Source organism: Benincasa hispida, chromosome 11, assembly GCF_027475165.1.
Source record: "Benincasa hispida cultivar pf3 chromosome 11, pf3_genome.v1.1, whole genome shotgun sequence".
Lineage (NCBI taxonomy): Eukaryota > Viridiplantae > Streptophyta > Magnoliopsida > Cucurbitales > Cucurbitaceae > Benincasa > Benincasa hispida.
The window spans coordinates 13,088,995-13,104,076 of NC_143488.1; the positions used below are offsets into that span (position 1 = coordinate 13,088,995).

Sequence of the window (15,082 nt, forward strand, 5' to 3'; positions counted from 1 at the left end):
CAGAAATCGAATCACATACAAGTTGTGGCATTCGATTTTGAGAGAGATAAAAATATTGTACTAAAGAAGAGGAAAGAAGTTTTAGCGAGAGGAATGAGGAAGTCTGAAATTTAAAATTTAAAACGTTCAATTTTCAGTCCGATGAAGAACAAGAGGAATAAGTCCAAAACGAGATGGACGAGCGAGAATATGCTATGCATGTACGACTTCAAGCATTTTGGGGACTAAACAGATATTTCACATGCGGTAGACATCATAAGAAGGCCAAAGTTCAAGTATTTACGAAAGGTGGGCCAAATTTCCGTACGTAATTCCCTCCGTTTGTGCAATACTAAACCGCGCCATGCTTCATTTCTCCTCTTCTCATGGCGTCTTTTTCTCTCATAGCCAACAACGCCTTCTTCACTTCTCGCCTCATTGACCTAATCAAGCTTCAGGTACATCCCTCTCTCTCTCTCTATGCATTATGCCGCCCTCTTCCTCATTCCAACAGTTTCAACACTCATTCTAATTTTGTCCCATAACGACGTTGGATATTTTGCTTATCAGAGGCTCCGGCACGCTTCTATTTACCCAGCAATGGATTTTCACTCACTGGGTCCTCAAGGTCCATCTTCTGTTCAACTTCCCTTTGCTTTCGCTACCTATGAAAGAAGTTACTAATGTAGTAGCATCTCATCGAATGTGGTTTTCGCTGCCACTTCTGCTGTTAAATTAGTTTATTTATTGCGTACTATACTTGTTGGTTGTTTAGCTTATGGTAGCCGTGTTCCATACCTGTAGATGCAGCAAACAACCACATGCCCAAATGGAATAAAATTGATGGACGGGCGTTTGGGATCACTCGTTCAATGATCCCATCTTCATCATGGACCGTCTTGAAAATTCTTCGTGATAAAGGTAACTTTGTTAATTGCTTGTATCAGTATCTTTGCAGCTATTACATTGCTTTGTCCCGTGTTTTAACTCAAATTTTTGTCCTGCTAGTTAATTGATTAATAGGGCTTGGATGAATTATCCTTGTCTATTATGGTGGTTTGGTTAAATATGTTGCAACAGATAACAACCTTCAGCGTGTTTAAGAAAATATTTGCGCCGTTAACTTCCGAGAAACCATTCTTGATTCTTAATCAGCTATAATTTGAGCTGAGGTCTTGATGAGTAGTTGGCTCGACAGTATATTCTTCCATTATGTCGCATCAATTTGAATTATGATACTTCACGGAAAAGGACCTCATTTCCTTGTAATGCATAGGGTTTGAAGCCTATTTGGTGGGTGGATGTGTGAGAGACTTACTCCTAAACAGAGTACCAAAAGATTTTGATGTGATTACCACAGCTGGACTTGAACAGGTATTTGTTGCCACCTTGTAATTTCTTGTAGTATTGTTTTCTCTCCCTCTTGAGAGCAAAATCAACTTATTTAAGAATGACTCAGTTGATTCCATATGTCCCATGCAGATCCGTAAACTATTTCATCGGGCACACATTGTTGGGCGTCGTTTTCCTATTTGTACGGTTAATATTAAAGGCTCCATTACTGAGGTAGTGATCCATTTTCATTGGACTACTTAATGGTCTCCTTTAACATTGGTTTGGTCTTCTTTAACATTAGTTTATTTTTGTGTTTCTTAAGCTTTTTTTTTTTTAATTTTTATTTTTTAACTTCAACAATGTAAGAGTATTGATTTGAACATTTTACCTTGATTACAAATGTGTGATGCCTTAACTAGTTGAGTTATGCTCAAATTGATAATGTTCTAAAAGTCTTTTGGAGTAAAACCATTGTTCTCACCACTATAACAAAGAAGTTCATGAGATTTTCATCTCATGTGTTTCTTTAGGCCATGTATATGACCAAAGCTTTAATAAATATTGGAGAGAAAGATAAGGATAATTTATTCATAGTAGTGATGATATTGACCTTTAGAATATTTATTTATGCTAGGGACTATTCATAGACAAGGCTTTTTCTTGGGTGCTTGTATGCAATTATGCTAGATTTACATCTTTTATGATTTTTATTCCTCCTTTTTTGTTTTAGAAAAAAAATCAAATCAAGACTTATACTTCATATCTCATTGAGGCTTATATCTCACTTTTTAAAGAGAAAAAGCCTCAAAAGCCTCTTTAGCCTTTTTTAGTATATGCTAGCAATTAGTTTTACAATTATTGATCTACTTATGTGCTTTCATGATTTTCAATCAGGTTTCAAGTTTTGAAACAGTTGCAGAACATGCTGACGGAAAAGAAAGGGTAACATCTTCTAAAACTCCAAAAAAATGTGATAAAAAGGACTTGATCCGGTGGAGGAACTCTATGCACCGGGATTTCACAATTAACAGGTCAGTTTTATTTGTGTGTAATATTAGTTCATACATGTACATTTGATCTGTATTCTTTATTAAATATATTTTTTACAATGTTAGGTTCACATTTCTGCCTTGTTAGCAGTCGTTATATCAGGTTTTTGCATTATATGATTTTTAAATGTTCTGAGGTGTTTAGATATTCAACATAAGTTTGGCATTGTTGGAAATCTGCTTTCTATCAGAAACCTATTTTCTCAGTAGCCACTTCATTGTCTTGTTCAGTTTGTGTTTAATTCAGGTTTATCTTGATAATTGTTGAAGCAGTTTATTCTTTGATCCCTTTTTGAACAAAATCTATGACTATGCTGAAGGGATAGCAGACTTAAGGTCCTTGAAGGTGAAGATCTTTCCCCTTTTAAAAAACTGCATTTATTTAGAGGGTCAAATGGAAAAATATTACCCATGTACTATGTCTCTTTTGTGTCAGTGCTCAAATACTATCTTAAGCATAATCTAGTCCTTTAACTTGTTAGAAAAACCTAATTGGTCACAATATCCGAATTACCCATTAATTACTTGTGGAATATTAAACATTTTTCATTTACTTCCTATTAAAATGATCTCTTTCAAGCAGTGTCCATGTCTTGCAGTCCATTTCATTTTTAACTCTAAATTATATGGGCAATTGTCGGTACAAATACTTGTTTCATGGAATTTGATTTGGTCATTTCAAAGAAAGGAGAGATTTCTTTGAAGGAAAATAGTATTTCCTTAAAAAAGGGGGGAAAAAAACATTTTATGCCATTCATTATTTTATATTTGGAAGAAAAAAGTCTAATAGAGACAGTACACTGTCAAGTTTACATTTTACCCGTATTTTATTTATCCATCCCTCTTCTTATATAAAGATTTTCCCCCATTTGTTGGATGACATGGACATGAACTCAGCTGCGGACACTAATTCCTGCATCATTGTCATTCAAGGAGGACTGTGGTAGGTTTTACAATTTCCTGTGCACTCTTTGGACGTGATAATTTTTTGGGACTAGTGGTCTCTGAGAGTGGTCTCTGAGGTGTCAACAATACTAACTAGGCTAGTTTTATCACATGTTTGATTTTGCTTGCAGCTAGAATTCTGCGTGGCTTAAGAATTGCAGCTCGTTTGGGTTTGTCACTCTCAAAGGAAACTGAGACTGCAATGCGTGAACTTTCTCCTTCCATCACAAGCTTGGCTAAGGTAATCTTGAGGAAGTTGAACAGTACTAATCTCCTTTACATGCTTTGTTGTCAAAATATCCGCTATTTTTCCCTATCTAGTGTTTTCTTCTCCTCCTTTCCCTTTTCTCTTTTTGTACACTTCAGTTGTATGTTGTAATAGGAAGTCTTGTCTCTAGTATATGCTCTTAAAAGAACATACTTTATGAGGTTTGACACTGTTCTATTTGGCTATCCTACTTAAGCCCATTTGATAACCATTTTGTTTTTGAAAATTATACTTGTTTCGGCACAAAACATCCGCTCGCACTTCCTTTTCTCCCAAAAAGCGTCATAAGAAACCTTCCTCCATGGCCACAGCCTTCCCTGTTCAAAGCTTTTAGACAGAGTTGAGAGAAATCAGAGAGATAAAGAATATTGGAGATTTTCTATTAGGGTTTCCAACAATTTACAAAGCTATTGAAACAAGCCTAAATACTAGAGGCCCAATGGGCTTTTACATATATGAGAAATTAAAATAAACTAAATAACTATGTAATACATAAATAACACAAAATATTAAATGATCTAACATCCCCTGCAAGTGAACGTGGCGGTTGAACGACTTCCACGACTCGGAGCTTGAATATGGTAGTTGATGGATCATATATAGAAACCATCACTCTGGCAACCACCGCCATGCTCCCCCCTCTTAAACCAACATCTCCCTCTCATCATGAACCGTACACAACACCACCGACAAATTTCAATAGAAAGGAAGAACTTCTTGATCGAGATTGATCCTTCTTCCTGGGCACAAAGTTTAGTCTTACAGAAAAAGCCAAGGATAGATCCTTCTCCATCTCGATCCATTGGAGTACACTTCGATGGATCACTGACACCCTAAAGAGCTTACTCATTTCACCTTTGAACAAAAAATTCTTCAACGAAATCCGGGTAGATGATCATGTTCTATGGATTGAAAAGATCACCACAAGAGAGGATTCTCTTTTGAATTGGTAAAAGTGGATTACAATGGGGGAAAGAACTGCCTCATCATCCCTGCTGGTGAAGATCGAAAAGGTTGGAAGTCATTTGTAGAGCTCACCTCCTTTTATAGCTTAGATGTTGTTAATACAACTTACGAATGTCAACCACCAACATTCAAGGGTACTCTCATTAAGAAAAGAGACGAATACATGGTTGAAAAAGGATAAGGCTCCACGGGTTGAAGTCAACAATGGAACAACAAAGAACCAACTGCCTCTCTTGTTGCAAACCAGTCAACGACAGTGCCAGTACCCTCTTAGGTCCCTTTCTTTACAAACAACATAGTTGTTATCCGAAGGAAGAATTCCCATGATAAATGGTATAACATTCTCAGGGCCATTCAAGCTGAAGTTAATGCTTTTGGTTCCATTGCTCCCTTTCAACCAAACAAAGCAATATTGCGCTGTCAAGACTCAGAGCAAGCAAAGATTTTGGGTAATTACAAAGGTTGGGAAAACATGGGCAAATATCAAATACTCTTCTCTCCATGGAACCATGAAGAATACCACACTGAACAAGTTGTCCCCTCATATGGAGGATGGATAAAAGTTAGAGGTTTGTCGGTGATATGTGGGACATAGATACTTTCAAATACATTGGTGAAGCATGTGGTGGATTAATTGAAGTGGTAAACAAGACCCTCAATAGAATGGTGGAAATAAGCCTTAAAGTTGAACAAAATCAAACAGGCTTTCTCAACAGAATGGCGGAAATAAGCCTTAAAGTTGAACAAAATCAAACAGGCTTCCTCGAGTAAGGGTGATTCTTCCTTCATCATCCTCATTGGAGGTTTCTGTATGGATCGACCCTATTACCGGAATCCATGGCTTTCCGGCCAAAAATATGGCGAGGAATAGCATGAAGAAAGAGGCACTTTCAAATTTTTCTGATTGTATTGTACCCACTCAGATGCAGTACCACCCTGCACAACAATCTCCTGAAAAACCTATCCTTCCACAGCAGCCTACTGTCCTTTCCAGCCAGCCTTCTGTCCTTGCCAGCCAACCTATTGTCCTTGCTAGTCAGTCTATTGTCCTTTCTAGCCAACCATCTGTCCTTAACACTGACATTACTCCCCAAACATGCCAACCAAGCAGCAATCCATCTGGTCAAATCTTAACCATTGTGGACCCCATCTGTACTTCATCCTCTGACCCATCCACATCAAACACACTACCCATTAATCAATCTATTGACCCAGACCCACCTGTTGCAACAAACCAAAATTCTCCGTCGCTTTTAGACCTTCCGGCACCATCAAACACCCCTCAATCCCCCTCCAAACATATTACTATTAACCATAAACCAACCACTTTCATTGCTGGTACCAAACACTCCACAGCTATCATCCCCCACCAAACAGAAGTTGACTCCGATTGCTACCTCTCCAGCCCACTTCAATCTATTCCCCAGAACAATCCTCTTCAACCTATGGCTTCACACATGGAAAATCCCCGACACGAATGTTACTTCCCCCCTCCACCTTCTACGCACAATCCTCCCATGAACCCTATGCCTCATCTGATTGCTCTTGCACCATGGTTTGAAGAATGTGGTCTTTGCATCATGACAATACCAACTAGAAAGGAAAAAAACAAGTACACCCTTAAATAGAAAAAGGGCCTTTGAGAAATAAAAAATTTGGAGCGTTCAATTGCTTATGATAAGAAAGTGAAGGCCTTGATCCAGGAGGGGAGTCAATCATCTTAATGTTAATCCTATCATGGAATGTTAGAGGCCTTTGATCGTGGAAGAAATGGGCTACCATTAAGAGATTGATCACTAAACAAAATCCTGCATTGTCATCCTCCAAGAGACTAAGTGTCGTGATATAGATATTGTTTTCATCAAATCTCTCTGGAGTCCTAGAGGAATTCAATGGGCTTCTCTGGATGTGATCGGATCTTCGGGGGGCATTCTTATAATGTGGAATGCGACTTCTTTTAGAGTATCTTCAATCACCAAAGGTGCATACTCCCGGACTATCCTTTTCACTCTTGCTGATGGCTTTAATCTTTGTTTAACAAGGGTTTATGGACCATCCATAGATCAAGACAGATTTTTTATCCTTGAACTACAAGATCTTTTCTGCCTTGTGGAAGAAAATTGGATTATTGGAGGTGATTTCAATCTCGTCCAATGGCCTTACGAGAATTCAAACAGTTGTAGAACGAACAGAGCCATGTCTGATTTTAATTCCTTTATCAATCATCGAGAACTCATTGATTTACCTATTACTAATGGCTTGTTTACATGGATCGATTTTCGTACACCACCAACTCACACAAGGATTGGTCGTTTTCTATGCACATAATCCATCATCACCAAATTCATTAATGCATCTTTGAGGAGATTAGATAGACCGACTTCAGACCATTATCCCCTTCTACTAACTCTTGGAAATTAGAAATGGGGCTCTTCCCCTTTCAGATGAGAAAATATGTGGCTCAACCACAAAAGCTTCCTTCTTCTTATTGCAAATTGGTGGAACAACCATCCTATTAGGCCACCCTGGGCATGGACTTATCAACAAACTAAAGGGACTCGAACAGGTGATTAAAGAATGGAATCAAACAACCTTTGGTCTTATTGAATCACATAGGGTTTTACTTCATAAAGAGCTTGGTCTTATTGATCACGCTGCTGAAATTGGCACCATTACAGAATCACTTGCTTTTAGGAGACTTGAGATCAAAGAACATATTTTATCCCTTAATGCAAATGAGGAGATTAAATGGAGGCAAAAGTGCAAATCCAATTGGCTGATTAATGGGGATGAAAACACAACCTTTTATCATAGGTATGCGGCTGCTAAGAAGAGAAAGAGCTGTATTACTGAAATCCTCAATGAACAGAATGTTAATTTGCTTTAGGATGGTGGTGAAATTGAAGCTGAATTTATTTCTTTCTACATAAAACACTTCACCAGAAAATCAGGGAGCGGATTTCTGCCACATCCTTTGGCTTGGGATACCATTGATAATGATCTTAGCCAGTCTTTAGAATCTCCTTTCACCGAGACAGAGATTTTGATGGCGATTAAGGCATGGGGAACCAAAAATTGCCAGGGCCTGATGGTTTCACCATCGAATTCTTTAAAAAATCTTGGAACATCTTAAAACTTGACTTAATTAGAGTGTTCCAAGATTTTTTTGGGAATAGAATCATTGACGCAAATGTTAATAAGAGATATATTTGCCTTATTCCCAAGAAAATAGATGCCAAGAAAGTGGGAGATTTTCGTCCATTAGCCTTACTACTTGCCTCTACAAGATTATTGCTCGTGTTTTGTCTAACCGCCTAAAGAAAGTCCTCCCTTCGACCATCACGCCTTACCAATCAGCCTTTGTTGAAGGTAGATTGATCTTTAGATGCATCATTGATTGCCAATGAAATTATTGAAGATTGACACTCTAGTAATACTAAAGGGGTGGCCATTAAACTTGACATTGAGAAGGCATTTGACAAGGTTGATTGGGATGTTCTTGATGAAATACTGAAATTGAAGGGTTTTGGTACTAAAGGGAGACAATGGATTAGGGGTTGTTTATCTTCCACCAATTTCTCAATCATTATTAATGGCAAACCTAGAGGGAAAATTAAAGCCACTAGAGGACTAAGGCAAGGTGACCCTCTTTCACCCTTCCTCTTCATCCTTATTATGGATTGTCTTAGTAGGATCCTTTCTTTGGCGGGTGAAAAAAGTTTAATTTGTGGATATTCGATACCAAGATCTACCATAAACATCAATCATCTCCTCTTCGCAGATGACACTATCCTTTTCTCTATGGACAATAGAGGATGATTGATATCTTCATCAATTTGATTGGCCTTTTTGAAGATGCATCTGGGCTAAATATTAATAGACAAAAGTTTGAATTTTTGGGAGTAAACTGTGATGAGGTCTGGGTTGATTCTGTTGCTGCAAAATATGAATACAAGGTGGGTCATTGGCCAACCACATTCTTGGGTCTTCCCTTATATGGCAGGCCTAACACTCCATCCTTCTGGCAACCAAGCATGGACAAGATTGACAAAAGGCTTCACTCTTAGCAGCACAACTTTCTCTCCAAAGGTGGTCGATTAACTTTGATAAATGCCACCCTATCCAACCAGGCTATTTACTATTTATCCCTCTTTCATGCCCCAACAAAAATCATGGCATTGAATGCTTTTTTAGGAATTTTTTATAGTCTGGTCACAAAGATAGCAAACTATCCCATTTGATGAGATTGGATTGCATAAAGAAACCTCTTGAAAATGGTGGGTTGGGAATCATTGATATCAACCAACACAACAAAGCCCTCCTTACCAAATGAATTTGGCGTTTTCACCTTGAGAAAATGACTCTCTGGCGAATCTTGATCAAGGCAAAGTATGGTTCTTAACATTATGATCTAAAGGCAACAACTTATAGAACCCTCTCTTTTAGGTGCCCCTGGAAATTTATTCTGCAACAAAAGGATCTTATCTATGGATATTTGCTATAACATGGGTAAATGGTTCATCTATGACATTTTGGCATGATTTATGGTTTGGAGACATCCACTAAAAGAGACTTTCCCTAAGCTATATCAGTTGTCTGTCACAAAAAATGCATCTATGGCGGAGATTTGGAATAATGAACACTACATTTGGGCTTTAAATTTTAGAAGACACTTAAAGGATGATGAAATTGAAGAATGGGCAGCCTTCACCCATCTTCTTCCAAACTTGACCCCTACTGACAGAGACGATACATGGATATGGAAGCTTGAGTCAAGAGGATTCTCCACTAAATCTTTATACACTCTCCTCACCAATAGCAGGCTCTCACTCACGGATGATTTTTTCAAGAGACTTTGGAGATGCCCTTGCCCAAAAAGAGTGAGATTCTTCCTATGGGAAATCAACAACTCTTGCCTTAATACCATGGATAGATTACAATAGTGCTGTCCTTGGATCAACCTCTCTCCCTCTTGGTGTCGCCTTTGCCAAAACAACAATGAATCTGGCAGCATGTTTTCTTTGACTGCACTTTCTCTAGAGGGCTTTGGTATGAGCTATTTGATGCCTTTAACTGGTCGGTTGTACTCCCTTCTGATACACAGAGTTGGCCGCGTTTACTGATTAGTCATCCACCCTTCAAAGCCTTTAAAGATCAATTATGGTTATGCCTTACCTATGCTATTTTGTGGAAGATTTGGGATGAAAGAAATGCAAGAATCTTCCAGGAAAAATCCAGATCGACAAAGAACATTATGGATACTATCATACATACTGCTTTTTTTTGGTGCAAAGATATACCGATTATTAAAAGCCATGGCTTTTCCTTTCTTGTTGCAATCTGGAAACATCTTTTGTATACCCTATGAAATGGGTCTTTTGTACCTTTGGTATCTAAGGATATTTTATTCAATCAATGAAATCGTATCTTATAAAAAAATGGATCATATATAGAGATGTGTTGTGAGTTTGATTTTGGAGTATGAAATGATAAATCGAGAGAGATTGGAAGGGAGAGAGACATTGGAGTATTAATAAAGGAGTTGAGAGATATAAAGGATTCGAGGGATTTTGATGATTGAAAAGGAAAGAGGATGAGGTGAAAGATAATATTAATTGAAGTGAGAAGATAGAAATATTAAAAGGGATGAGGGTTGTGTACGTGGAGGTGGAGAGAGGAGTTCGAAAAAGGCCAAATGATCGATGTAACAACTCATTGTGAGTTTTCTCTTTTATTTATTTTTAATGAAAATGGAAATTTGAAGGGTTGAAAGGTGGTATTGGTGTAGTGCGTTGGGGTGTGTGAGAGATAAAGACTGAGAGTAGGTTAAAAAAAATGCACATAAATAAAATAACAAACTTAAAAAGATGAAAAATAAATTAAAAAACTTACCTCACAAACTAGGAAAAGAAGTTGAAATTTAAAAGCTGAAGATTTATTGAAGTTGAAGCTTTATAAAAAAGTGAATAAAAAGAAATCTAAAAGTAATTTAAAAATGAAGTTGAATAATCACTCTAAATCCGCCGCTGGTTAGAAGATGGATGTTGTGGATCTACAATTTCCAACAAAATTGATATAAGATGAAGAAGAAGAAGGCATTAAGGAAAGCTTTTGGGAGATTTTCTTGAAAGGGGAGAAGAATGAGAATTTTTGAGATTTTGTGATTCCGAGTTGAGACCTGAGTGTTTTTTTTTTTTTTTTTTTTTTAATGATTTTGGGAGGAAGGTTGTATAGAGGGAAAAAAAAAGACAATAAAGGAGTGAAATTATAGGGTATATAAGAGGAAGAGGAGAGAGTGAAGAAAATTATAGTTGTGATGATAGATTGATGATTTTATTCATAGCAGCACTATTGCCTGGAGGAGTTGAAATAGGAGTGACTATTGTTGACTCCGAAGGAGAAGTGGGTGGAGCCGACACCGAAGTTGGTATTGAAGTTTCGATGGAAGGAGGGGGGGTCATGCCCATTGGAGCAAGGGGTACAAAAGTGTTGAAGCTAGAGCAGTCGCTACTGTGGGTGGATGGAGGAGTTGATTCTGGTGAGGAGACTGGCGGAGAGGAGATATTCCCATCAATGGTGGGTTTATTAATAAGGCATGTGATATTTTCAAAAAGAGGAGAAATGCCCGCACAGGGCTCTGATACCATCAAAGCTTTTAGAGAGAGTTGAGAGAAATTAGAGGGAGAATATTGGTGATCTTCTATTAAGGTTTCCAACCATCTACAAAGTTATTGAAACAAGCTTAAGTACTAGAGATCCAATGGGCTTTTACATACATGAGAAATTAACATAAGCTAAATAACAATGTAAAACACAAATAACACAAAATATTAAATGCTCTAACACCTGCAATGGAAACACGAGGCTACCGCCGAAGGTCAACCAAGTCTTGTATGTACAAAGTTTGCCATGTAACATTACCAGCAAAGAGACATACAAAATTTTTGGCAAGTATGGGGCAATTCGGCATATTTGAACAAGGATTCTAGGGGTACTGCCTTTTTTGTTTACAAGGATATCATTGATGCTAAGACGGTGGTGGATCACCTCTCCAGGTTCAATGCTCCTAATCGATATTTGATTGTGTTGTACTACTCTATAGCAGCCAAGATGAGCAAACAGTTTGACTAGAAGAAGCAAAAGGATGAGCTAGGATGAAGAGAAGTACAATGTTTCCATGAAAGATAAGTAAAAGGAATTCCATCTTAGTGGAGCATTTGAAAGGAAAAAAAGGCGTGTTCGGCGTTATATTACAATTTTGTGGATGTTAATTTTTTTTCTTAAAAAAGGAAAATCATACTTGTTTCCACACAATGTTTTTGGTAAACTTCGCACTTTCTTTAAAAACACACATTTGAATTCTAAGCTAAATTTATATAATAAAATCAAGTTTTTTAAAACTACTTTTTTTAGATTTTAAAATTTAGCTTTGTTTTTAAAATGTTCTAAAAAAGTAGGCTATAAAGTAAGAAAACTACAAATAATAGTAGTGGTTATATGCGGAATTTTAAAAAATAGAAAACAAAAAATAAAATGGTTATCTAACGGGAACTTAGAGTTAGTAGCTACTGTTTGTTAGGTTACTTTGACAACATTTAAAACTACTTCTTTTAGATTTCAAAATTTAGCTTTGTTTTTTAAAATGTTCTAAAAAAGTAGGCTATAAAGCAAGAAAGCTACAAAAAATAGTGGTACTTATATGCTGAACTTTCAAAAACATAAAACCAAAAACAAAATGGTTATCTAACGGGAACTTAGAGTTAGTAGCTACTATTTGTTAGGTTACTTTGATAACATTCTCTATATTTTCAGTCCAGGTTAATGATGGAATTGAATTATATGCTATCTTATGGAGCAGCCGTTCCTTCTCTCTATTTGCTTCAGAGGTTCAACCTGCTTGAAATGCTGCTACCATTTCAGGTATGCTCTTCTGATGATTACTTCACTAGGGACGTGATCTCGACCTAAATCTTAGTATGTATCTGAGTTGCAGTTATGATTGCAGGCTGCTTATCTTGATAAACAAGGCATTAAGAAATCTTCACTAAGTTCTATAATGTTGATGGTAAGTGCTGTACTATGCTCTTTTGATTTTACCCAACAAGTGGGGATTGGCAAAAATCTCCGCGGGGTCGGACGAGGTGGGAGTCCCTGGTTTGACCGGGGATGGGGTCAAACCGGGGATCCAAAATGGGTCCCCGAATCGGGGACAAGGTGGGGATGGGGAGGATATCCCCACCCCCGCCCTGTATAATTTTAATTTTTTTAATATATATTTATTTATAAGTGTATATATATATATATACTTGTATATATACAGTAGCTCTAAAGCTACTGTTTTTGTTTTTTGTTTTTTTATTTTATTTTTATTTCATTTCATAATATAATTAACTTTTAACCTTTTATTAAATTTTAAAATAAAGAAATGTTAAAATGTTTTTTATTATTAATTTAAATAAATAAAATAACAATAATACCAACTTATTACCTAGAAATTGTAATATAAATACAAAAATTTATTGATTTTAAATTAAAAATAAAAAAATAATATATGGAGAATTTTTCCCTATGGGGACCTGATCCCCGAACGGGGATTCCCCGACCCCGACTCCTCAAAACGGGGAATGGGGCGGGGATAGGGATGGGGAGTGCATCATCGGCCCCGCCCTGCCCCATTGCCAACCTTGGGCTTTTGTACGTTCTTTTACTTGCAAAATATATTTGGAGAGTCTATCCCATACAGAAGTTAAAACATCTAATTTCTGACATTCTGAAATACCTAAAGAGGATGCCCTAAAACACTTGCCGGAAAAATGAGACAAAAATGATGGTCTTCCTTTTTTCATGGGAATCTAAGCCGTCTCCATGAATGTAGGATACAAGTTAGAATATGAATTATTGGAAACTAATGTTTCCTTGGGCATTTAAGATAGTACTACTTGTTTGCTTGGCAGTGAATAATTATGGAATTTGTGAGTTGGGATCTTGTACAAGTGGATGTGGTGTGGACTGGTGAAATCGTCAATTTAACTTTCTTATGCATATTTGGATTCTTTAGCGTGCTTCTCGACTCTTTGCATATGATTTGAGTATTGATTGCTCCTCATTTTTTATTCTATGCAGAAATTGTTCTTCAATTTGGATAAATTGTTTTCTTGTGATTGCCCTTCGGACTGCAATATATGGTTAGCTCGTTATTTAGTTTTCTTTCACTTATGTTCTAGATTTTCCCATTCATTTCTAACATTGTATTTTCTGTAGCTAATATTATGTTACTCATTGTATTAGTATTTTCTTTTGTATTAATTGTTTCAGTTTTATTGAACTTATGTTTTGTAATCGATAAATGACGAGCCTCCATCAGCTATGGTTTGATCGAAGATCATTCAATTCAAGAGCCTTTGATAATGGATGATTAAACAATGTTATTTATGATTGGCCTTACGAAGAAAAGTTATTCTTTAATATTATAGTCCATTATACTATTGCTAGTGTTGCACAGAAAGCTAATGGGGATGATGGTGAAATTTTAACTACTTTTATTATGAATAAACCATCATTATATGTACATCCAAATTGAGAAATTTAGAGACGATACATTATCAATATGAAGGCACTTGTTTCTATGATACTTGTTTTTTCCTTTCTTTCTTTCTTTTTCTTTTTCTTTTTCCCGGGTTGAACTTAATAAATGGCATTTTGTCAATATGGATATCTCAGCCATGTTTCCATCCTAGGTAAATTTAGATCTTCGGCACATCAATCAAATAGTATGCCTCTGATGAGATCTGTAAATTGTACAGGGTTGCATTGTTGGCATTTCACATGGCATTAGTTAACAACCCTCAGAATTCTCTTATAGTTCTGGCTTTTGCGGCCACCTTGTACCATGGGGATTGGAATGAAGGTGTGAATTATGCAAGAGAAAACTCTCTTTTGCAGATCAATTTAAGGCCAGAGATTACGAGTTCAGCTCAATTTACATCCGAGGAGGAGCTTACTGAAGGGGTTACTCATTTTGCTTCAAAAGTACAAGGTTGCATAGCTGCTCTGACTTCAGCAGATTCTCTCTTAGAAGCCATGTCTACGTTTCCAGACTCTCCATGCTCTAGTTTGGTAAACAATACATATATACTAACTTAAGTAAATAATTCATTTATATTGCTGACCAATGCCTATATTAAGGTTCCTGATTGCATTAATGAGAAAGTCAACTATGTTCGACCTTTTTTCTGTGCCTGTTATAATTAGAGATCTTATTCTTAGGTACTTGTGTCAAATAAAACTTCCAAAGATGTTGCTAACATTTTTGAAGCACTGGTGAATGATGTTGAATCCTACAAAAACAAGAGACAGGGTTTTGACATTGACTATCAACTGCTTGGGAAGGGTACTTTGAGTGAGAGTAGATATGTCTTGGGAAAAGTTATCTTGGAAACCCTGAAAGATGCAATTCTGCAGGGAGATGGAAACATTCTTTACAGGAAACAAAATCTCTGTGTCGATGCTACTACTGAGGAAACTTGTAATTCACCAGCCG

General features: G+C 36.9%; 1 protein-coding gene across 1 annotated transcript in view; it reads left to right on the top strand.

Annotated features, from left to right (window-relative positions):
- Window positions 1-294: 294 nt before the first annotated feature.
- The window catches only part of LOC150032401 (uncharacterized), a 15,903-nt gene continuing 1,115 nt past the window's right edge, over window positions 295-15,082 (top strand). The window contains exons 1-14 of the mRNA XM_090306891.1: window positions 295-437; window positions 550-607; window positions 784-900; window positions 1,256-1,353; window positions 1,462-1,545; window positions 2,209-2,345; window positions 2,637-2,709; window positions 3,261-3,306; window positions 3,440-3,549; window positions 12,355-12,462; window positions 12,548-12,607; window positions 13,666-13,727; window positions 14,346-14,658; window positions 14,809-15,078. Of these exons, the coding sequence (XP_090163017.1) occupies window positions 366-437; window positions 550-607; window positions 784-900; window positions 1,256-1,353; window positions 1,462-1,545; window positions 2,209-2,345; window positions 2,637-2,709; window positions 3,261-3,306; window positions 3,440-3,549; window positions 12,355-12,462; window positions 12,548-12,607; window positions 13,666-13,727; window positions 14,346-14,658; window positions 14,809-15,078 (1,608 nt within the window). The 5' untranslated portion in view covers window positions 295-365. The remainder of the gene's footprint in view (window positions 438-549; window positions 608-783; window positions 901-1,255; window positions 1,354-1,461; window positions 1,546-2,208; window positions 2,346-2,636; window positions 2,710-3,260; window positions 3,307-3,439; window positions 3,550-12,354; window positions 12,463-12,547; window positions 12,608-13,665; window positions 13,728-14,345; window positions 14,659-14,808; window positions 15,079-15,082) is intronic.